At 62.9% G+C, this 23,501-nt stretch overlaps 2 protein-coding genes across 3 annotated transcripts in view; both read right to left on the bottom strand.

Annotated features, from left to right (window-relative positions):
- Nucleotides 1-60: 60 nt before the first annotated feature.
- On the bottom strand, nt 61-12,941 carry LZTR1 (leucine zipper like post translational regulator 1). Its single transcript, XM_074292424.1, has 20 exons — nt 12,688-12,941; nt 12,143-12,205; nt 11,450-11,506; nt 10,609-10,688; nt 10,015-10,123; nt 9,524-9,607; nt 9,038-9,095; nt 7,507-7,646; nt 7,143-7,344; nt 6,859-6,969; nt 6,356-6,448; nt 6,087-6,182; nt 4,746-4,899; nt 4,411-4,580; nt 3,925-4,081; nt 3,470-3,596; nt 3,088-3,237; nt 2,702-2,807; nt 2,537-2,617; nt 61-1,279 (listed from the first exon to the last, which is right to left on the bottom strand). The coding sequence occupies exons 1-20, from the start codon at nt 12,903-12,905 to the stop codon at nt 1,163-1,165; spliced, it is 2,373 nt and encodes a 790-aa protein (XP_074148525.1). The 5' UTR covers nt 12,906-12,941; the 3' UTR covers nt 61-1,162.
- Nucleotides 12,942-15,319: 2,378 nt separating this feature from the next.
- AIFM3 (AIF family member 3) overlaps nt 15,320-23,501 on the bottom strand; it is a 42,672-nt gene continuing 34,490 nt past the window's right edge. The window contains exons 17-21 of one of the 2 annotated variants that reach the window (XM_074292256.1): nt 20,634-20,732; nt 19,254-19,329; nt 18,950-19,054; nt 17,121-17,141; nt 15,320-15,821 (exon numbers count right to left, since the gene is read on the bottom strand). In XM_074292256.1, the coding sequence (XP_074148357.1) occupies nt 15,782-15,821; nt 17,121-17,141; nt 18,950-19,054; nt 19,254-19,329; nt 20,634-20,732 (341 nt within the window). In that variant the 3' untranslated portion in view covers nt 15,320-15,781. The remainder of the gene's footprint in view (nt 15,822-17,120; nt 17,142-18,949; nt 19,055-19,253; nt 19,330-20,633; nt 20,733-23,501) is intronic. The other variant, XM_074292266.1, reaches the window with a different exon arrangement.

Genomic DNA, 23,501 nt, shown 5'->3' with positions numbered 1-23,501 from the left:
AGCACAGGAGCCTGCTCACACACACATCCCATACCCCTTCTCCAGAGCCTCCTGTCCAGATTCCATTATCAAATTTATTTATTCTTAGAACAAGTCTCAATTAAACCCAAAGGCCCAAATTCATGTTTCCCCACGTAGTTTGGGGGCCCGGGCCATAGGGTAACAAGTGCATTTGCTCATTGTTCCTAAAACCAGGCAGCAGGGCCACATGGCTCTGCCATTGTGGCTCCTTGCATGTTTTATAAACTTGATAACCACTGACCACAGCATGCAGCCCAATGGGTCAGTGCAACCCTTCTGGAGCCCTCCTGAAGGCAAACTCTGGCCTTGAGGTCAGGGCTGCTTGTGGGTGGGCCAGCTCTGACCCAGAGGGCTGGCCAAGTGACCTCTGTGGATGAAATGGGGATATTATAATAACTCAGTCCCTTGGGGACAAACCCCCCCCCTTGTCCCCTCTTGTTGAAGCTGAGGGGCCAGAGGGCACCCAAGAGCTGCTCCTGGCTGAGGCCGATCAGTGACCACCACTACCTCTCCATGTCCCAGTGGCCTAGGAGCCGTGGGGCTCTGTGTAGACCTCAGTCCTGAGAAGGGAGGCCCAGGAGGGACAAACGTCAGTGGCCTGGAAGGATGAAAACAGGCAGCATCGGCGCATGTGCCCCTCAGCCACAGGACAGTAAGGTGTGGAGGGGCTGGTCACCCACGAACACCAAGGGTCACTCAGTCTCAAATCCTGGGCTCTGGTGAGCAGAGGGCCGGGTCTGGCACCCCCAGGACAGGGGACCAGTCAGGCTACCGACTACCCAGCCTTCCTCCAAGGCTCGGCGGGGGGAGATGGGCACACCTTATGGGGTGAGGGGTGCCAAGGTATAAAACTGCCCCAAATGGTCTTTCAGGGAAGGACTTTTGGTCTCTTAAAATGTCTACGTCCACGCTCTGGGCAGAGGCTCGGTCAATCGGTCCTGAGAGGCCGGGGCCTTGTGCACGGGGAGCTCCAGCACAAGGGGGTGGTCCCTTGAGTGCAAATCTGTTCCACAGCCCAGTGAGGGGGTCTCCACCTGCCGGCTCCCTTGCCCTGGTCCCACCAAGCGTCCCTCGGCGCTTCTGCCCAGGCCGCTCCGGGGTGCCAATGGCCACCAACAACTGGCCGGCCCCCAGGGGGACGTCATATGTCCGAGCCCAGCTCGGCACACTGCTTGTCGGATATGTGCGTGGCCAGAGACTCGATGATGTCCACGAGCAGCGGCTGGCTCAGGGCCCGGAGGTTGGGCAGCTTGGAAACCTTTGGGAAAGGAAGGACAGCAAGGGGGTTACGCGTCCTCCGGGGCTCATTACCCAGATGATAGGGGGGTAAGACTGGCACACCTGCTAGTGTCCAGCCAGCCGGCGGTGCCACAGACACGCTCACACAGCTGTGCGCCCTTCCAATCCTCCCTGGGTGGTGTCGGGTCCCCTGGTGGGGAGGGTGGGAGTGGTGGGGAACTAGGGCCTGGGTTCAAATCCTGGCTCGGTCACCTCACTGTACCCTCTGGGTCCATTTCTTTCTCTGTAAAGGTGAGGGAGGTTCCCAGCAAATCCCAAGTCATTCAGGGCCACTTCTCAGAACTGCAGGAAGCCTTGGCCTCCTCCCTTTCCCCCAAGCTGGACCATCTCCCTTGTTTGTGATGGCCAAAGGTCCCAACCCCCACTCTGGCCGCAGGCCCCACCAGTGTCCAAGGCCCGATCCCTGGCGGTGACCTCGGCTTCCCCCGCCCACCTGGGGCACTCCCCTCCCCCCCACCCGAGTGACCTCCCCCAGATGCTTCCAGTGGGCGGAGGACATTTCCACAGGGTGCGATCTTTGGGCAAACAGCAGCACATTTATTCCCAGGATGCCTGGCCCCTCCCTCCTCAGCTGAGGAGCCCGGTCTGGGTGGCCCCTCCCTCCCCTCTCTGGGGCCCTCTACAGCTTAGTTCAATCTCCCAACTCCAGCTCCAGGCTGGCACCGGGGCCTGCACAGGAACCCGCTTTGGCCCAGGAAGGAGGAGCTCGGGTGTGGGGTGCCAGCCTGGGCAGAGCCCCTTAGGCTGACAGCATCCCGGCTGTCCCCTGACCCACAGCCACTGCAGCACCTCCCTCCCCCGGGGCCGGCCGTTCTGGCCACAAGCCAAAGGGCACAGCCCACCACAGTGGGGCTCCAGGAAGACTCAGTCTGTCACTCAGTGCGGGGGGCTCGGCTCCTGAGACCGGGCCCTCTGGCGGGAGGCCGGCCCGGCTGCAGGGAGAGCGGCCCCTGCCCATGGCCCGGCGTCTGCTCCCAGCCTCCCGACCCTGCTAGGTTACAGGCCAGGGCTTTACCTCCCAGGGAAGCTGAGGGCCCCGGGCCCCGATGCCAGCGTGCGGCCGCCCCTGTGCCCGGGGCCTCCATGGGGGCGGCAGGGCCGGGACGAGGGCGCGTTCTGGGCAGTGGAGGCCGCGCTTCTGGTCCGTGGCCCCTCAGAGCCAGGGCAGGCGGGGCGGGCAGCAGACCCCCCACACCCCGGAAAAGAGCCAACCAACCTTGGTGAACTGGTGCACGATGATGTGCAGGCAATGCCTCTTCATGTCCAGCGCCTGCGTCTTGTCGGCAGCCTCTAAAATCTGAGACCAGAGGACGTTTGGGTCACGTGTGTGGGAGGGCCCCGCCGCCCCGCCCCTGCCAAGCCCCCGCCCCGCCCCCCTTACCTGGAGCACGTTCTCCACCGTCACGTTCATCTCCAAGTTCTGCCTGCAGTAGGCCTGGAGCCGGTTGTTGTAGAAGCCGTAGTAATAGGGCGCGGCAAAGAGGTAGCTGGGGGCCGGTTAAGGAAAGCCGGGGGCCGCAGGGTCCCCCAGGTGCCAGCTGGGAGCCCCAGAGGGGAGACCTTGGCTCCCTCCGCAGGGGGCCGTTCCAATGGGGAGTGAGCCGGAGCATCCGGCAGTGTAGACGGAGCTGCAGAGGCGCAGTCAGGATCTCCCACCCAGCCACAAGGAGGCGGCCCCCCCCCCAGTAACAAGAGGGACAGCTTCGGCACCCCTCCCCCCCAGCCATGGCAGGGCCAGGCCTAGGCCCCGGGCCGGCGGCAGGATACAGAGAATCTTCCGGGGGCATGTTCACCTCCCCGTAGTAGATGTAGCGCAGCATGGACTCGAAGGCCTGCTTGCTGGGCACCATCTCCCCGATGGAGATGTTCACCTGGCCGTCCTCGGGCATGAAGGACCGGAACATGGCTTCAAAGTAACTGCAAGAGGGGTCCCTGCTGATGCCCGGGGACGTGGACCGCCCCTGCCGCACGGCCCCGCCCCCTGCCGCCCCACCCCTCCTCCTGGGCCCCGCCCCTCCCACTGGGCCCCGCCCCTTCTGCCCCACCCCTCCCGTCAGGCCCCGCCCCGTGCCGCCCCCTCCCACTGGGCCCCGCCCCCTGCCGCTGGGACCCGCCTCCCTCCTTGGCCCCACCCCCTCCCAGCACCTACCTGGAGCGGGCGGCCAGAATGGCCTTATGGGCCGGGCGGGGGTGCCCGTCCAGGAGCAGGGTGATGTCACAGAAGTCGGTCCCGGCCCCCTCCAAGCAAGCCTTCATATCCTGGATCAGCGAGGTCCCTACAAGAAAAAGGGGCATGAGGGTGCCCGCCTACGTGGGTGCTCCAGGGAGGCTTAGAGACCCAGTACCTGAGGGGGCACCTCCCCATCACGGGGCAGCAGGGGGGCTTTTCCAGGCTCCAGTCACCTGAGACAAATGGGGGCGGAGGGGGTGGCCCAGCCCCCACCCGGCAGCACCCCAAGGGAGGTTTCCTGTCCGGGAGCTTCTTCCTCTATAGAACGGGCAGCGGGATCCCCGGAAGTCCCCTGGCAGAGCCACGGGGACGAGAAGCGTTCCTAAGAGGGAAGCCCGTGGGCAGAGGAGGGGGAAGGGAGGGGCGCAGCCCACCGATGTCCACGGGCTGCTCCGAGTGGGCCCGCACGGGCGGCTGCTGCTTCCTGCGCACGATCTCCACGATCAGGGAGGACGACAGGCGCTCGAACTCCTTCATCATGATCACCTGGTTGAAGTGGGACTCCTTGACCACGAAGTTCAGGCAGTGCTCCTGCGGGCAGACGTGGGGGGTGAGGCCCGGGGAGGCCAGAGGCAGAGACCCGAGTCAGGCCTCTGCCTCCACCCCCTTCACCCCTTGTCTCCCCCCCCCCCGTTCACCTAAGACCCCCAGGACGCCCCCCAGGCCTTCCTGAAGGAGCCCCCTCCCTCTAGGACCCTCGATGACATGGTCATCTCCCATGTGACTGAAGCACTTGTCCTGGCTTAGGCCTCGAAGACCACTCGTTCACACTGAGCCCCCCACCTGGCCCCCGGAGCCTCTTTAGGACCCCTTCTCAGCAGGACCCAGGGGCCCCCTTGCCCTCTGCCCCCTGGGCCGACCTTGAGCTGGTCCAGCTGCAGCTTGTTGGCGTTCTCGCACACGGTGAGCACGTTCTGCAGGTCCACGGAGGCCTCGATGTACTGCAGGCAGAGCTGCTCCAGGCGGCACAGCTTGAAGCTCAGGGCCAGCTTGTACACGTCCATGATGAGCAGCACCTCCTGCACGTGCCCTGGGGCCCACCAAGGAGGAGGCTGAGCCCGCCCCCGGGCCGCCTTGCTTTCCCTAGCCCTAGTTCCCCGGGGAGTCACCGCAGCCTGGGGGAGGGGCCGGGGGGGGGGGGGGGCCCAGCTGCCCGGGCCAGTGGGCGCTCCCGGGCAGGGGCCCGCAGGCTCACCTTTGCGCGGGTACTGGATCTTGTCCGTGTACAGGAACTGCATGAGCACCTCGAAGGGCTGCGCCTCGGCCTCGCGGATGGCCACCTCCAGTGGGAAGGGCGGCTTCCCGCCCGCGGCCCCGGGCCCTTCCTCCTCGGGTTCCAGCTTCGATTTCTGGAAGCAGGCATGGCGGCGCTCACCCACAAAGGGCCCCGGGACCCCCGCCAGGAGACCGGAGACGGCCCCCTCCCTCCTCCCCCCCCAAGGCTGCTCAGGATCTTCGATTGTGGGCTGGGACTCAGTGCTCACGTCCAGGCCAGGAAACTGAGGCTGGGGGCAGCGGTGACCACCATTAGCACCAAGGACCCCGGATCCTGCCGTTTGGGAGCAAGTGCCGGGGAGGGTGTGAAGGCTGGGGAGCGGGAAGAGAAGGGCCAGCTTCTCCTGGGAGCTGGGCGGGGGGGGAGATGCAGGGCAGGCTCCGTTCTCAAGCTTTCCTTAACGCTGCCAGCTCTCCCGAGGGTGGGCCCGGGCCCCTCAGCACAGTGCCACCCACAGCCATTCCCTCAGGGTCGCCTCTTCTCCCCGCCGCACCCATGACCCCGGCTCTTCTGGGGGAGGGGGCTGCTGACCTGCAGTGGGATGCTCCCCCCCAGCTGCCTCTCCTGACAGGATACTCGCCCCTGACACATTATCTGCCCCAGGGAGGTGTCCCAAGGCTCCAGGCCCTGCAGAAAGGGCTCCGGCCTGTGCTCAGACCATCCTCGGGACATCTGCCTCCAACGCTGCATCACGGGCAGCTCAGTCAGCAGGAATCGGGGTGGGCTCCGGCCCTGGCCCTTGGGAAAGAGCCCCCAGGCGCTGGTGCTTCCTTACCCTGGAGCCACAGCCACAGGACAGCTTCCCTGCCGGGGCTACCCGCCCTTCCCCTTCCCCGTGTCACACTGGTCTGGTCCCGGGGCCACACAGACGCCTTCGTTCACACGCAAAGTCCCTTCTTCCCTCTCTGTCCACTCATTGGGAGCCTGGCCAGCCCCAGAGGGAAACCCGCCGCTTCTCAGACCCAGGCAAAGGCCGCGGGGGAGGCAGAAAGAGCGGCGCCCCCCACTGCCCAGGCCTGCTGAGAGGGGGCTCCTGGGGCCCAGGTGTGCCCACGAACATCTCCCAGGAGTCCGAGGAGGGCCTCAGAGGAGGAGGCCCATTCCCGGCCCGGCCGCCCTCACTCCTAAGACAGACACATGTCGCCAGGACTCCCGAGGGGGGCAATCACACTAGTGAGCAGCCAGCAGCTTCCAGAGAGGTGCGGGCACTCATCCGGGGCCCATGCTCACCCTTTGCCCGCTCTCTTTGCCCGCGCTCACCTGGCGCCCGCGGTCCCGAGCCTGCATAATCTTCTTCCGCAGCCACTTGCAGCGCGCGGTGACGATGGCAACGTGCCCCCGGACCCGTTCTTCCTTCTGTCAGGGGGGAGCCGCCAGTCAGGGTCGGTGCCTGGGGTGGGCGAGGGGCGATGCCGGCTCTGCCCGCTGCTGCTGCCCGGGACCACAGGGGGTGCCCGGGGTCTCCGCCAGGACCGCCAAAGCCTGGGATCGCATCTGCGGGGGAGGCCCCCGCGCCCGCTCGCACCCACCTCTCCCAGGATGAACTCCACGTCGCTGAACTGGCGGCTCTCCCACAGGCGGCCGTAGTCCTCGTGCAGCGTGCACTTGGGGTAACAGGAGAACTGGAAGGAAGAGCGCCCGCAGCCTCCTGGGCCAGCCGCCCCCAGACCCCCCCAGACAGAACCATGCGCTGTTCCCGGAGGAGCAAGGAGGCCGCTGGGAGGCAGGGCCTCGGGGGGATTGCCCGTGGCGGCCGGCCACCCGACTGCCCCTCAGCCACATCTCGCCAGCCTGGCTCCGAGGGCACCGGGAGTCCCTACCCTCTGCAGGGGCCTCCCTTCCACAGACCCCCAAGTCATTCCAGTGTCCCTGGCCGGGCTCCCCAAGGATCTGGGTGGGGGAGGGGTGAGCTTGACCCTCCCTCAAGGCCCACAGCAGGAGGTCCCAGGCTGGCATCCAGCCACAGAGGCTGGGGTCAGAGGGCAGGCCGAGGTCAGAGGGCAGCCCGGGCCCTGCCCTTCCCTCCAGGTACCTGGAATCTGTACATTTCACCGCTCCGAATGTTGTTGTCCACCGTGCCCCCGAATATGTACATGGCGTCCGAGATGACGGCAGCCGCGTGGAACAGCCTCCCACTGGGCAACTGGGGGACAAAAGGAGAGAGCCGAGGGGAGGAGGGGGCGGGAGGGGCCCAGGCCAAAGGCAGGGGCAGAGCGGGGACGGGGGGCAGGGTCCGGCCCCCACGGCTGCCCGGGGAACCTCGCCTTCCCCAAGCACAAGGCCTCAGGCCCGGCCGCCCCCCGGGGCCTCCGTTACCTCGCTGTCGGGGCTCGGCTGGATGACCTCCCAGGTCTGGAAGTCCACGTCGTAGCAGTGGAGCTCGTTGGGGAGGGTGTTGTCGGCCGCGCCCCCGAACACGTACAGGTGCCGGTCGAAGGCCACCATGGTGTGCCCGTACCTTCTCTGGGGAGGGGGCGGCGAGCCCCGCAGCAGGTGCTCCGTGGGAATCCGAGTCCAGCTGGGGGCGGGGGAGCCGTCAGTCCCGGGTCCCCCCAGGAGGCAGCCGCTAGCCTTCGCCCCGGCGGCGTCGCCGGACCCCCAGGGACCCCCCTCTCACAGGGCCGGCCTCAGAGCCCCCCGACTCTGGGAGCTCTCCCGGCCCCGCCCCCGCCTCCCTTACACTTTGTCTCTGAATTCGAACTGGAAGAGGCTGTTGGTGATCTTGGCCCCGCTCTGCCCCGAAAACACAAACATCTTGTCCCTGCAGACGGCCACGGGGAAGTTACAGCACGAAGGCGGGATCTCGCCGCTCTGCTCGATCTAGGGGCGACAGGCACAGGGCAGGGCTGGGCCCAGAGGGAGGGGGGCAGGGACGGGCGGGAGCCCCGCGGCCACCCCCCAGGGGGCGCCCGGACTGCGGACACCCAGAGCCAGGCCCGGGAGAGCGCGGGGGCTCCCAGGGTCCTCCCCACACCGGCTGGCCGCTGGGAGCCGCTCATCGCCCTGAAGGGGGAACCACGGCATCCGAGGTCACTCGCTCTGTCCGTGTCACCACCGTGGGGGGGGGCCAGATCTAGAAATCCCCTGGCCCAGGAGCCCTGGTGTGACGGCTGGGGCGGGGGCGAGGGGGGGGGGGCCACCTTCAGCACTCGGTCTCTGAAGGACCAGGGTCACCAGGCCACGCTGCGGGAGGGCATCAAGCGGGACTGGAGGCCGGGTGCCCAAGGCCGGGTCTGACCACCGCCCCGCAGTGGCCGCCCCACCTGTCTGGGTCCTCCCCGAGGGAGTCGGGAAAGTCCCCGCAGGTGCAGGAGTCGCCCCAGTCTTCCAGAAAAGCCGGCTGGGGGTCCAGCTCCCCTCCGGGAGCCCCCCCAAGTTAAACAAAAGGGATTGAATCTCAGGCAACAACCCCTGGTTCTTTAAATAAAACTCAGATGACCCTAACATGGACTGCAGCTCTGAACTTGTCGGCCCGGAGCCCCGTCCAGAGCCCCGCCCCCAGCCCCTCCCCTGGGCTCCTTCAGCCCCGCCCCCAGCCCATCCCCTGGGCTCCTTCAGCCACGCCCACATCCCCTCCCCTGGGCTCCTTCAGCCCCGCCCCAGCCCCGCCCCTGGGCTCCTTGAGCCCCGCCCCCAGCTCCCTCCTTCAGCCTCAGTGGCTACCTTGGCTCAGCCCCCTGGAGTTCCTGGGCTCCCCCGTCTCCCCCCACTCCGTCCGTCCCCCACAGGCTGGCTCCAGCGACTAGAAGGCGGCTGGCAGCCCCCAAGCCCTCCCTTCCCAGCTGGCCCCACCCTTCCAGTCGCCCTGGGCCTGTCACTGAATCCCTCAGTTCCCTCATCCATAAGACTGGACGTTCCCACAGAGAACCCTGGCAGCGCCTCCCACAGGGACCACCCAGCAGGAGTCCCGCTGTAAACCCCGCCCCCTTCACTGTTACCTCAGGGACCACCAGACTGAGGCCCCTGCACCCTGACGGACCTCCGGCCCCCCCCCCCCTTGGCCACACCTTGCCCTAGGCTGCCCCTCCCCTCCTGAGGGCCAGCTGAAGCCCCTGCCCCTGGCGCGCCTGTGGCCGAGCACAGAACGGCTCTGCTCTCGCCCGGCCCCCTGTGACTTCCGCCTGAGGGCATGGGGGGTCCCAGCCACAGCCCGATCGGCCCATTTCCCAGTCCCGGAGGCACCGGGAGCCCATCCCCCGAAGGCCGCCTACCTCCTCCCAGCAGGTCAGCTCTCGGTCCTGAAGGCCGATGGTCCACATGTCATTGAGCCTGGATCGGGAGGGAGGGAAGGGGGGGGTCACGGCTCAGGCCCTGCTGGTGCCGCGGGAGAGACGGGCCCAGGCCGGAGGCGGCGTCGGGCCCAGCGCAGGCATCCCTCTTCACAGGCTCCTCAGAGGCAACTGACCTGGCCGGAGGAGCCGGGCCAGCCTGGCCAGAGGTGGGGGCCCAAGTGAGGCCGCACGGCCGGGGCCCAAGAGGGCCGCTTCCCGTCCCCGTCCCCCACGTGTCCTCCACTCCAGAGAGAGCCGAGCCTCCCCCTGGACAAAGCCCGGAGGCTCCCTCTCCAGAAAGTAGCGCGAGGGGTCCCGCCCTCCCCAGCACCGGGGCTCGGGCCCAGCTTGGCCGCAGGGCCGCCATGGGCTGGAGGACGGACCCCAGCCTGGGGGAGCCAGCCGGGCCGGCCCCCACCCACGTACCGGGCGTTGCCGTCATAACCCGCGAAGATCCACAGCTTGTCACTGTACACGGTCGCCCCGTGCGCCGACCTCGCCACCGGTAACCTGGGGGGAGCGAGGGACTGGTGAGGGCCCGCCCCGAGGCCGCCCACCCCGCCCGGAAGTCGCCCGCCCACCACAGGCCTCGGTTCCCAGCTAACGACCCCCATGGGAACCCGAGCGGGGCAGGGACGGCCCTGCGGCCGGTCGTCCGGTGCCTTTGGTCACGGGGTCTCCTGGGCACAGACAGGAGCACTCAGCCGGCCCCTTCCCTGGCTCAGTTTACACCCAAGGAGACCTGACTCGTCCAGGCTCACCCAGCCTGGACACGGGCCCTGCTGCCCCGGCCTGGCACTCTGCCACGATGGCGCCCCCCCTCCTGGCCCTCACTAGCGGGCGCCCCCTGGAGGCGTTCCGCTCCATCCCGAGCCTCGGTCTCCCTCCCCTCCCACGGGACGCAGGCTGCCACTCACCGCCCCTCGATCTTCCACTCCGCCCACTGCCCCGTGGCAAACTTGTACTCAAACAGGTCATTCTTGTTCTTCAGATTGGAGTTGGAGTAAATGTCGCCGGTGTAGCCGCCTGTGAAGACACAGCTCGGTGAGCCGGGCGGCCCTCCTCTCCTTGGCGTTCAGGCCCACCCGGGGTCCTGCGAGGAGGGCAGGGGCAGGGCCCGAAGCCAAGATCAGGACAGAAGCGGCAGCCTCGCCGGGGAGTGAGCCCCCGTCACCAGAAGCATCCCCAGGGAGCGCGACTATGCGGCGTCTGGGGGCCCGCTCGGGGGCGGCGCAGCTTCTCAGGAGGGCGGAAGAAGGGACGCCCAGTCCGCGGCCCGGGGCCCTGAGCCCGGCTGACAGGAGCCCTCCCCCCCAGACCGGCTGCTCACTGGGGCTGAGGGCGCACCCGAGGGGGTTGTGAGCAGAGGCCCGGCGGGGGCGGGGCCAGAACGAGGCCGCCCTTCCCTCACCCGCCGCACTATCCCAATGGGCAAAATGGGCACACGGTCCGGGCTTTGTCCCTCCCGGGGAGGGCACAGGGGAGGCCGGGCAGCCTCCCTGACTCCTCACCAAACACAAACATGCTGCTCCCATAGACCACGGCGGAGTGATGGTAGCGGGGGGCCGGCGGGGTCCCCGTGGTGAAAGCCCTAGAGAGAGGGGGCCGAGGCCGTTAGTGCTGCCCACGTGAGGGCAGAGGGCTCACGGAAGAGGGCACAGGTGGCAGAGGGCACACACAAGGGCACGTCTTAACTCCCACAGGACACGTCTGGTGTAGTCTGGTCCGTCCCACAGGGACTCAGGCAAGAGGGCCGGACGGGGCTGGGGCCGGACAGGGCTGGGGCCGGACGGGGCTGGGGGTTCTGCGGTGGGGGGGGCCGGATGAGGCTGGGGGTTCCGGGGCTGGGGGGGCCGGACGGGGCTGGGGCCGGACGGGGCTGGGGGCCGGACGGGGCTGGGGGCCGGACAGGGCTGGGGGTTCTGGGCTGGGGGGGCCGGACAGGGCTGGGGGTTCTGCGGTGGGGGGGGCCGGACGGGGCTGGGGGCCGGACAGGGCTGGGGGGCTCTGGGCTGGGGGGGCCGGACAGGGCTGGGGGGCTCTGGGGTGGGGGGCTCTAGGGTGGGGGGCTCTGGGGTGGGGGGGGGCCGGATGAGGCTGGGGGTTCCGGGGCTGGGGGGGCCGGACGGGGCTGGGGGCCGGACAGGGCTGGGGGGCTCTGGGGTGGGGGGGCCGGACGGGGCTGGGGGCCGGACAGGGCTGGGGGGCTCTGGGGTGGGGGGGCCGGACAGGGCTGGGGCCGAACGGGGCTGGGGGGCTCTGGGGTGGGGGGGGCCGGATGAGGCTGGGGGGGCTCCGGGGTGGGGGTGGGGGCACAGAAGCACAGAGGGAGCTGTGACGGGCAGAGCCCACCTGCACCAGGAGCAGTCCTTGACATCGAAGCGCAGCAGGTCGTTCAGCATCGTCTTCCTGGAAGGGGCCAAAGGGAGATTGAGACTCTGACCTTAACAAGGCCGTCCATGGGGGGAGGGGGTTCAGCCCAAGGCGCTCTGGGCAGTCGCTCCGGCCCTGCCTCCGTTTCCTCATCTGCTAAATGGGAAAGTTGGAGCCAAGGCCTGGGGTGCTTTCTGGCTCTGGAGCCGGGGGGCCTGACCGGAGCAAACGGCCGTCCTCCCCTCCCATGGCAGTCCTCCCCTCCCATGGCAGTCCTCCCCTCCCAATGTGGGAAGGAAGGGCTAAGAGCGGCTGCCTCGGAGAGCCCTGCCCCCACCCTGACCTTCTCTGACCTCGGACCCCCCCAATCCTTACCCCAAAGCTTCCCAGGCCTCATCCGCATGGACAGGGCCACCTCTGGCTTAAATGAGAGGAGCCCGAGGGGCCCCAGCAGGGGCAGTGCCCCTCCCCCACCCCCCCAATCCGGGCACCTCCCAGCCTGCGCCCCACACGAACACTAGGGGCAGCAGCGCCCGAAAAAGCAAACTTGGGCTGTGACAGAGAGAAGAGACAGCAGCACCTACTGTGCGCCAAGAGCTCAGGGGCGGGGCCGGACAGGCAGGGCCCGCCCCCGCCCCCGCCCCCCAGGACTCCCCAGCCCGGCTCACCTACCCGTTGTCACCTCCGAACACGTAGATGGCGTCTTTGTAGGCCACCACGGTGTGCTTGCTGCGCCTGCGGGGGAGAGGGGGTCAAGGCACGGAGGGGGGGGCCCTGCTGTGGGGAACAGCCCCCCCTGCCCCTCCCCTTCCTACAGCCCCGCCCCATCCTGCCTCCTTCTTAAACCCTCCCCCAAAACCCAGCCCCACCCCCTACCGAGACCCTCCCCAACTCCGCCCCCTTCCCAAACCCTCCCCATGGTTCTGCCCTCCAGCCCCGCCCCCATCATGACCCCTCCTCAGCTCCGCCCCATCCTGCCCCGAAGCCCCGCCCCTCCATCATGACACACACACCCCAGCCCACCCTCTGCCCAAACCCCTCCCCAACCTCGCCCCCTTCCTGCCTTTCCCGTCCTAAACCCTCCCTTAAAACCCCCAGTCCCTCCCCTCCCCCAGAACCCTCCCCATCGCTGCCCCTTCCCCAAGACCCCTCCCCAGCCGTGACTCCCCCCATTGCCTCTGGCCCCGCCCCCTCGCGGCCCCGCCCCCAGCACGCACCTGGCCCCCACGAACTCATCGCAAGGAGGGAGGCGGCGCCATCGATGCACGGTCTCGAAGGGTCCAAAGTTCAGGGTCAGGTATTCCACGCTGTCCGAGCAGCTGTGGTCGAAGTCCACGCTCGGGGCCACTTTGGGTCGCGCAGCCGCAGCAGGGCCCGCGACCGAGCCCGAGCCCGAGCCGGAGCTCGAGCAGCCTCCGCCCGGAGCCGCCGCCATGCCCACTCCGCCCCCGCGGAGCCCCGCCCCGGGCCTCCCAGTGGCTCCCGCGTTAGGACCACAGCTCCCGGCAGCCCCTAGTACTTAACCACGCCGAGTTTTGCACAGATTGTGCGCAGTGATTGCTGGGAAATGTAGGCCAGTTTAGGGTGCGAGCATCGCTGGGAGGTGGGGCCTGGGCAGGTGTGGCCCGCTCCATTTCTTTCCGGAAATGTAACCTGACCAGTGCCTGCTGGGAGTTGTAGTCAGTTCATGGGTTGTCTGTGAGTAGCCCTTGGTGCTTGAGGCCAAGATGCCCGGGCAAACCGTCTAGGGAGCCAGATGGGAACGCGAGGCATGCCGGGAGGCGTGGCTCAAAGTTGAAAAGACCGAGCAGTTCCCAATGTCCCTGCTAGGGTCAGAGAAGCATTCGTTTCCTGCCTCTCTGCCTTTGGCCAGGCCGGGCCCTTTGCCTTGCACGTACTCACTTCATCTTTCACCTTTACCTTCAAGGCTCTGCTCTGGCTCCGGCCTCTGGCTTTTCGTGATTCTGCTCACAGCCAATCGCTGGTTTGCGGTGTGTGCTCCACTGGAATGTGGAGAGAGGGGTCGTTTCATCCATTAATTCACCCACCCATCTATTCGCTGTCCTGCCCTTCCTTCCATCCTTCCATTCATTCATTCATTCTTCCCTCTATTCTTCCTTCCTTCCGTCTATCCTTGTTCCGTCCTTCCTTCCATCCACCATTTATTTACCATCACGCCCAAAACAAAGCGTCTTCTTCCGCAATGCCTCAAAGAGGGAGGGGGCAGGGGGGTGGTTGGGACAGAACCCCCCCCCAGGGTCACCCGCTGAGGGCACTGACTGCCCTCCGCCCAGGCTTCTTTTGTATCTGAGCCCGAGGCAGGGTTCATGGAGCCACCCTGCCTCTCTTGGGCTGAAGGAAGGACCCCTGGCCACAGAGAAGGGGAGCTCATGAGCTGAGTGGGCCCCTGCAGACCTGCAGTGACGGGGAGCTCACTACCTTTCCCAGCTCCGTCCTCCTGCTTTGTAAGGACACCTCAGGGGGTCTCAGTGTGGTTGCAGAGCCCAGAATTTACAGGGAAGGATGCCAGAGGCTCCGTGGGGGACCAGGCTGCGCTGGTCAAGACGCCGCTGCGAGGCTCACCTCGGACACTATGACTCTGGCCGGGTCATTGTTTCTGTGACCCTCAACTTTCTCGTTAGTGAAATGGGGGCTCTGAAGCAGAGGCGAGCTGGGGGAAGCTCTGAGCAAAGCAGGGACTCCCTCTGTTAGGATTACAAGGTGAGAACTCAGGTTGTCGAAACAATTCTCTAGCTCAGAATTCACACCTTTGGTTCAAACCTTTAAAAGGAGCATGTTCATTGGTTGAAGTATTTCCCACAAGCCCCTGAGTTCCCACAAGCCCATTCTCTGCGAGGATAAAAGAGGCAACACTGAGTCTGAAGAACAGTCTAGACTGGGAGATTGAGTTTGGACGGCAGTCTGGAAGGAGACAGTCTGAACTGGGAGCAGAACGAGACTTCCCGGGAGAACTTCAGGGAAGCTCGAGGAGATTCAGAGCCAGGATTCAGGAAGAAGAGGCTGGCTGAAGGCTCCAGAAGCCTCCTGAGAAACTTGCACACAGAGAAAAGGAAACCTCCTCCCGGAGAAGGATTACATCCCTCCTCGTCCTAGGAGCCACCACCATGTGCTGCGTGACCTCAGATGCTCAAGCCTCAGTGTCCCCGTCTGCAGCACCCCGGGAAGATACTGGGAGCCTCAGCTTCTCTGGGGTCAGAGGCCTCAGGGCAGCCGGGCCAGTTCTCAGAGCCTCGGCCGTCTGAAGCAGAGCTAGGGGTGCTGAGCGCTCCCTCAGCAGGGCCCAAGGGATGGTGTCCTGGAAGGAGAGGGACCGAGCTCTCCCGGGTCTCCTTAGAAGGCCCCGTTCCCAGCCAGTTCAGCCAGCGGCAGCTGTGACCGCCCTGAACCAGTGGCCTCCGTTTCTGAGCTCACTGTTTTAAAAGGTGGGAGATGGAGGTGAGCAGTGAGGGCCTTCCAGCCTCCTGTGACCTCTGCAAGGATGCAGTGATGCCCCCACCCACCCAGAGCAGCTGGCTCCGCCTCCCACTGATTTGATGGACACCCAGCCCCCACCCAAAGCCACAGCCCCGACAGGAAGCAGAAGCCGCCCCCCAGGAGGCTCCAGCAGGGGGGACCATCAGGGGCCTGCCTCTGCAGCGCCCCCCCCCCCCCGCCGGCCCCTGCAGCGCCCCCCACCGGCCGGTCCCTGCAGCGCCCCCCACCGGCCGGCCCCTGCAGCGCCCCACCCTCACCGGCCGGCTCTAGCTGTAAGACCCCGGGAAACATCCTGGGCTGGGGGCTCCCGGGGGGGAGGGAGCCACACAAGGAGAGCCCCAGGCCACATTCTGGTCCAACACAAAAATTAGATTGTTTATTGCCTATTATTGCTTGATTGTGCGAGGAAGAGGGGGCGGGACTGCTCGGCTTCCCAGACTCAGCAGCTCCTTGGGGGGGGGGCGAGGGGGAATCATCCTGCAGGGGGTTAAGAGGTGGAAGGACCCCGAAGACTAGTCCGAGTCCTTTCACTCACAGGCGCGGACCTAAGGTCCGGACACGCATTCGGATCCGTCAGGGAGATGGCCGGGGAGGGCGTGGGGGGGAGGGGGCTGGCCAGGGGCGGGCGTGGCCGATGGGGGCGGGGCTCCCGAGCCTCCCGTGCCACCCGGAAGCCCCGGATGCTGGCAGAGCCGGCCCGAGCCCGCAGGCCGCCGGACGCGGCTGGGGGAGGGGCTGGGAAGGCGGCGGGTTTGGCAAAAGTCCGACCACGTCCTGGCCCGAAGTGCTGCAGCCGGCCGGCGCCCGGCCAGGGGCTCAGTAGCCTTTGCCCGTCAGCCACGACATGTCCCCGGTCCTGGAAGAGAGGGGCGGAGCCGCTTTTGCAGGCTGAAGCCCCGCCCCCAGCCCCTGCTGCTGCCCCCTCCTCCCAGCCAAAGGCCCCGCCCTCCCCCGGCTCGGCCTCCCGGGAAAAGCCCCGAGCGGTGCAGGCCTCCCTGCTCGTAGTGCACTCTCCCGGACTCCCGGCCACCCTTCCCGCCGCTCCATCCTCCGGCCTCCGAGCTGCCCAGCGGCCAGCCCCTAGCTCTTCAGCACGGGGCCTCCGCCTTCCCTGGAGGGCTCCAGGAGGGGAACCACTACCCAGAGCAGCCCATCCCCCTTTGCCCTCGGCAAGAAGCCCTGGGAAAAGGGCACCGGCTCCGGAGCCAGAGGACTTGGGTTCAAATTCAACCACGGCTTTTGGGATCCCGAGCAAATCCTTTCCCTTCCCGGACTTTATCTGCAGAATGGGAAGCTCGGCCGAGTTGGCTCCTCCCGGAAGGAATCCGGCTGTGAGGGTGGTGACCCCGTGCATGCCCGTGAGCCAGGGGCTTCCCTGCTGCTCCCTGGAGCGTCCTCTCCAATGACCTGACCCATCCCCCCTCAAAAGCCGCAGGCCTTAGACTAGGCCTGGTCTCCCAGACCCAGAGCCAGCTGTGCCTGTGCAGGCCGTCCCTGCCATGTCAGCTCCTGGCAGCCCCCCCCCCCCACCTCTTTCTGGACTCCCGAAGTGATTTTCCTCGGGCCCAGGTCTGCCCACAGAGCTCCGGAGCTCCCACATTGCCTCCGGGACACACATAACCCATGTAGCTCCTCCCCCGCCTGCTCCCCCTGCCAGACAAACGCTCAGTCCTCCTCTCCAGATCTGGAGCTTGGGAGGGGTCTTGGCGACACTCGAGAATAACACTTCCCTTTTTACAGAGAAGGAAACTGAGGCCAAGAGGGGAAGTGATTTGTCTTAAGGTCTCCCAGAAGGTGCCAGATTTTCCACTGCCAACTGTGCCCACCTTTCACTGAGCTAAGATTCCATCAGTGCAACATCCCCTCCAGTGACGCAGATCGCAGCCCACGATCAAGGCTGGGGGCAGGTGGCCAACTCTGAGAGTGGCCCCGGGCAGGGCATAGGGTTCCCGTTCCCCAGCATTTGTCCAGCTGGTTCCCAAAATTGTGACTCCTCTGGCCCTTCCATGGGAGGCCCGAGAACCGAGCTTGGGAGGAATCACCCCAGCTTGGGAGCCTGAGAACCACAGCCCCTCCCCCAGCGCCCCATGGAAGCTGCCCCGTGCTCGTGGGCACTACTCAGACAGTCAGGAAAGTGCGGAGAAGGGAAACATACTTGCCAAGCCGAGCAAAGAGCCTTTAGGTGTGAAGGCAGAGGAGAGAGGCAGAGAAAGAAAGGGAAGAAATCGGGTTATTAGGAGGCCCGGCATCAACAACCAGGCTCTGGCCTGAGTCTTGGCGTCCCTTGCCCTGCCCCATGCCTGGAATCCAGCCATAGCCAAGGTCCTCAGAACCCCACCCGGGCCTGCCTCCACAAGGCCATGAGCCTGGCATGGCTCAGAGGGGGAGATGAGATGGGTCAAAGCCACCGGGGGATGGAGGGCAGGGGCTCTGCTGAGGCTCTGCTACCTTGGGGTGGGGGGCAGAGGCTTTGATGAGGCTCTGCTACCTTGGGGTGGAGGGCAGAGGCTTTGATGAGGCTCTGCTACCTTGGAGTGGAGGGCAGAGGCTTTGATGAGGCTCTGCTACCTTGGAGTGGAGGGCAGAGGCTTTGATGAGGCTCTGCTACCTTGGGGTGGAGGGCAGAGGCCCTGCTGAGGCAGTGCTACCTTGGAGTGGAGGGCAGAGGCTTTGATGAGGCTCTGCTACCTTGGAGTGGAGGGCAGAGGCTTTGATGAGGCTCTGCTACCTTGGGGTGGAGGGCAGAGGCCCTGCTGAGGCTCTGCTACCTTGGAGTGGAGGGCAGAGGCTTTGATGAGGCTCTGCTACCTTGGGGTGGAGGGCAGAGGCCCTGCTGAGGCAGTGCTACCTTGGGGTGGAGGGCAGAGGCCCTGCTGAGGCAGTGCTACCTTGGGGTGGAGATTGGGCCCTTATGGATCCCAGTCCCTCTCCCCAAGGTGTCCAGGGGCCTCCTGCCTTTCTCTGGGGCTAGGGCAGAGGCACTGAGCCTTGGTCCCATAGCTCTTGGAGGTTCCCAGGGAAGCCCAAGGGTATTGCAGCCTCATTCTTGGGTTGTTCTGTATCACAGGCCTCTGTGCTTTGTTCCCACCCCCTTCCTCTCCCCAGTTAACTGTGCACCCCACAAGGGCAGGGAATGTGCCTTACCTGAACTCAGCACATGCTCACGCACATGCACGCGCCACACACACACACACACGCAGTGAGGACTGTCTGCTGTTCACAGGGAGGTGTCATGAGCCCTCCCAGGCTTGGTCCTTAGTCCTCTGGAGGGCTCAGGACATTTCTGCACATTTCTCTGCCCCCTCCCACATCAGTTCAGCCAGCTTTCCACAGGGCACTCAGGGCCTGGCACTGCTGGAGCGCGCCATCTGCTCTCCATTTGTCAGAGCGCTATCTTTGTCCCTGCCTTCGGTTCACTGACTCACAATACAGAATATAGACCTTCACAGGCCTCCCCCCCCACCCTATACTCATTTGAGTTTTTTTCTTAGGTGGCAACAGAATAAAGGGGCTGGGGTCTCCTTTGCCCTTAGAGAAAGGTGGCCAATGAGGCAACTCCAAGGCAAGCATGAGTCTCCCAGCCTCCTACCCACCAGCTGGTGCCACGGTAACGGGCTTTTCTTCCACATTTGGAGGTATCTGGAGGCTGCCCTCTTTATGGCCTCATATCCTAACTCCAAGAAACTTCCCCAAATGATCTTCATAGGAGATGTTGGAGTCCAAAAAGAGCTCATTCCCTGGTGACGGCCCCTTAGGATGAGCCGTTCTGCCCAGAGAGAGCCTGGTTATCTCTGCAGTTGTTCTGGCCTCAGTCTCTCCTTTTAAAATTGGGACCTTCTGAATGTCTCCCCAATTAAGGGCAGAAGGACCTTGTTGCCTGAGCCCCCTGCCATGATCCCAAGGGGGGTTCTATTCATAGGCTAGCTCGTGCCCCTCCTGGGGCCTGGGATGGGGAAGGGGAGACCCACAGACGCCTCTACTCACTCCACGTCCCGCTTGCGGATCGTTCTCCCCGAGGCCAGAACTTCGGCCACTTTGGAGACGATGGGGTCATAGTTCATGCTGGCTACGGCGATCACCTCATCGTTCCTGGGAGAAGGAGTCAGGTCACTGTGGGGAGCTTTCCCAAAGCTGGCCATAGCCGGCAAGGTTTGGGGGGAGGGAGGGAGGCTTTCCCAAAGCTCGTCCCTTCACAATTGGCAAGGATCAAGGTGTAGGGAAGCTTTCCCAAAGCTAGCCCCTCTCCCTCTCCCATGGGTCAGGGTAGCAGCCCCAGGGATTCACTCACTTGGTGTAAAAAGCCACAAACTTCAGCTCGTCCAAGTCCCCCTGGATGATGACATCATCAAATCCTTCCCCGTACCCTAGAAATGGTCAGAGGGGACAGAGAGGTGGCCAGGGAGTGGCAGAGCTAGGATTCAAGCACCCCCTCCCTTTCTCCCAGTAGTCCTGGGCTGCCACAGAGCAACGATCCCCACACACACATCTCCTCTCAGCGGTGATGGACCCATGGGTATCTGAAGGGCTATCCTGGGGAAAGTGGGCTAGCCTTCTTCCCCTTATACCCCGAGGGGACGGTGAGGAGCAACAGAGGGAGGGGGGATATTCAGAGAGGTAGCCTTGTGTCTGGAGTCAGGACCAGTTTCTCAATGACAAGACTCCAGGGATGTGGAACTGGCTCTGCCCAGAGAAGTTGTCGGTCAACTAATCAACCCACCAAGCAGTATCCCAATGGATACTTGACCTGGGCATCAGGAAGTCCCGAGTTCAAATCCCATGAGACATTGTGTGACCCCAATAAATTCTCCAACCTTTCTGGGCCCCCACAAAATCAGGTGGAGGAGAGTCAACGTCCACTGAGGTCCCTTCTAGTTCTTAGCCTCTGATCCCACCATTCCTTATTCCAGAAATTTGTGGCCTACTGGAACATGGACCAAAGGTTGAGTTTGATGGGACCTCTGAGGTCACCCGGTCCGACCCCTCTCTTCACACAGGAAACTGAAGCCCGTGGAGTTCCCTAAACTCCTCTGCCCAGCAGAACTCAGGAAGGAACCCAAGTCCACCTGCCTCAACTCCCCCACTTCACAGCCTGAGAGCTGCCTTCCCTGGGCAGAATCTGGAACCGAGGGGAGGTACAGAGAGGCCGAGTTCGGGCTCCATCAGAGGCAGGTATTCTTAAGCTGGATCCTGAGATTATTTTCTAAAACCTGATATAGTTTGAATCAATGGGCTTCCTTTGTTATCCTAAAGATGTTATTTTTAGCATTTAAAAGCAGAATGCTGAGAAGGAAATCCATGGTACAAGCCAGGTGAGAATCCCTGCAAGCTCTGAGGAAAAACCACTCGGAGCTGTCCAGCAGGGAACCTGGCTGAGCTGGAGCTGGCCAGCCCCTCGGGCCAGAACCAGGATCGCTGGGGTCCCTTCCAGCTCAGGAACGTGGCACAGATTCTACTGGCTGAGACTGGTTCTCTCCCTTCCCCTTCTTCCCCGCCATGCTGGTGGCCAGCTGACTGTCAGCCTCCTGAGGGCAAGCCCAGCGGCTCCCTTACCTGCTCAGGTTAGTAGTAGAGTCTCACCGCCTGGCTCCCCCACTCTCCCTCCCTCCTCTCCCTGGCCCCCTGGGTCACTTCCCTACCACCCATGAGACAAGCAGCCCCCAACCATTACCTGTGTAGCGGATACTCTTGCCAAACATGGCGGTCCACAGGCAGGGCACAGTGCTGATCTCAGCTTCCTGGGCCAGCATGTTCTGAGCTGCCACACGCCCTGAGAGGAGGAGGAAGTCTGTAAGAATGAGGACGCCTCAGGTGGCTCTCTAAGACCACCTCTGTCGCCCTGGATAAGAGTACTTCAGTGCTAGAATCCCAGCAGTCCAGAACCTGAGAAAGAGCCCCAGTGAAAGCCTCACGAGGCGGGTCTTTCCTGCACTGTGTCACTTGTGTGAGCAGGAGCCATGAGCAGAGAGGACCAGATCCCAGAATCTCAGGCTAAGGCCTCGAAGGGGCCTGAGTAGCCACTCAGTCTGAGCCACACCTGACCGAGGCGCCCTGGCAGGGATCGGCCAGCCTTTGCTTTGTTTCAGTGACACAGAGCTCACTACCTCTTAAGCTGCACACATACCCCAGTCCCCGGAGGGTGGAGACACCTGTCCAGTACACCTCTCTCCTCCAGGTCAGTCCCACAGTGAGGCTCACAAGGGATAAGAGGTTGTCAGTGACTGGGGTTCGGGAGAATTTTCTCAGCAAAGATACAAGACTGGCTTGCTATTTCCTCCTTCAGTTCATTTTACACATGGGGAAACTGAGGCCAACAGAGTTAAGGGACTCGTTCAGGATCACACAGCTAGTAAGTCTGTGTCTGGATTTGAACTCAGGAATGTGAGTCTTTCTGACTCTGTGCACTATGGCCCCTCCTAGCAGCCTGGGGAGCAATGGCCATCACTGAAGGGCTGCATGCAGAATAGCAATGTCAAAGAAAGTCCTTTTCAGGCATAGCCTCACAGGGTCTCCAGCGTTGATATTCTGGGAGTATCCAAACAAGGCAGGGATAAGCCTGTGAGCGAAAACATGAATGACTGGGCAATGGGAGAGACCCTCAGGGGCTTTACAGGCATATGACAATGGTAATATTATCCTGACTTCTCTATCACTCTTTAGGGTTTGCAAAATGCTTTACACACTCTGTTTCTTGGGCAGATTAACTTTTCCTGAAGCTAAAATGTGACTGTCACCATCCCCCCTATCCCATTCAAGTAATTCCCAGTCACCTCCTAGACCAAATGCAAAATCCTTTGTTCGAGTTTCCCAGCCCCCACCTTCCCAGTCTTCTTGTACCTTCTACCCCCCCATGCTCCATCTCCCCATCTGGGCATTTTTATTGGTTGTCCCCCCTAGCTGGAGTGTTTTTCCTCCTCCTCTCTGCTTCTAGCTTCCTTCAACCCTCAGCTAAAATCCTACCTCTTGTGGAGAGCCCTTCCTGATTCCTTATTCCAGAACTTCCCTCTGTTGATTATCTCAAATTTAACCAGGACACACCATGAGCCCCTCAAGAATATTTTTGGCCTATTACTGGCACAGACTTCACAGATGCTCACAACAGACTGACAAAGCCACCTCCAACTAAGGACCAGAGTTTTCCGCTATCCCTCTCCCATGTCTTTGGCCCATGGCCCTGCGTTCTCAGAGGTGATCCCAAGCCCGGATATTCCTACCCTGCTGGAAAGGCTTCCAGGATATCCAGATGGATTCTCTGTCTCTCATCAAAGCCAAGCTGGGATAAATGTGTCATGGATTAAGACCGGAAGACTGGCCACAGGACATGGGGATCCTGGCCACAGACACTTGGGAAGCCATCTGCTGAGACCCGCTCTGATGGGAGAAGACGTTTCGCATTTCTGGCCATGCAAGATGGGGTCTTAGCAGATATTCAAAGGCTTGAGACAGAGCAAGGGGGGGGGGTGAGGGAAATTACATTCTCATTATTCATTTAGCCTCAGGAGGGGGAAAAGGAAGGGAAAAGGCCATAGATCATGCACACCTTTCCCCAAAATGTTTGCTTGTCTTGCCTGAGATTTGAAGGATTCTTCAAAGTGTTAAACCCCACTTGGATTTCTGCTTAGTGACTTAGAAGAAAAGATATATCCCATTCATCCATCATTTCACTCATCCATCCATCTGAATTTCTATTTTATCCACCAACCGAACCATCCATCATCATCCCATTCATTTATTGACCTGTGTCTCCATATGCCATTCACTAATCCATCTGTCTACGGTTTCCCATGATTCATTAATTCAGCAGCAGTGTGTACATTGCTTCGTCCATCCACATATCACTATCTGTGTATCCATCTGTCCATTCTATCTATCCATGGCACTTGACTCCTTCTGGACTTTGCCCCCCCCAGAGTCTCTTCTTCATCCCTCTTTTCAGCTCCCTTTCCTGTACTTTCTTTACCCATTAGAATGCACATCCTTTGAGAACAATGTTTATTTTTGCTTGCGTTTTTGTTCCCACTGCTTAGCTTATCCCTGGATAAATGTTTTCTCTATTTCTTTATTCATTCTTCCTCCATCTATCCTTCCACCTGTCTATCTGCTTATCCCTCTATCCCTTTATTCATTCATCAAGCCATCTGTCTATCCATGCATCCATGAATCTGCCTCCTTCTGGTTCTCTTCATGCAATGGGCCCCACTCTCCAGCCTCCACCTCTATCCACACTGAAGGTCCACAACTGTGACTCAGAGCTGTTTGATGAGTCCTTGTCCTGAACCATCTCAAGAACCCACCAGGCCACATCCCTGGCTTATGTGCCTTCCTCTATAAACCCTCTCAAGACTAACTCTGTAACAGTCACCCCTTCTTAGAAAGAAAGACGTGTTCATATGAAAGAGTGTTCCAAATCACTACTGATCAGAGAAATGCAAATTAAGACAACTCTGAGATTGACTAAGATGACAGGAACAAATAATGATGAATGTTGGAGGGGATGTGGGAAAACTGGGACACATGCATTGTTGGTGGAGTTGTGAAA

Source organism: Sminthopsis crassicaudata, chromosome 1 (genome assembly GCF_048593235.1).
Source record: "Sminthopsis crassicaudata isolate SCR6 chromosome 1, ASM4859323v1, whole genome shotgun sequence".
Taxonomy (NCBI): Eukaryota; Metazoa; Chordata; class Mammalia; order Dasyuromorphia; family Dasyuridae; genus Sminthopsis; species Sminthopsis crassicaudata.
This window is presented reverse-complemented; position numbering and strand designations above follow the sequence as displayed.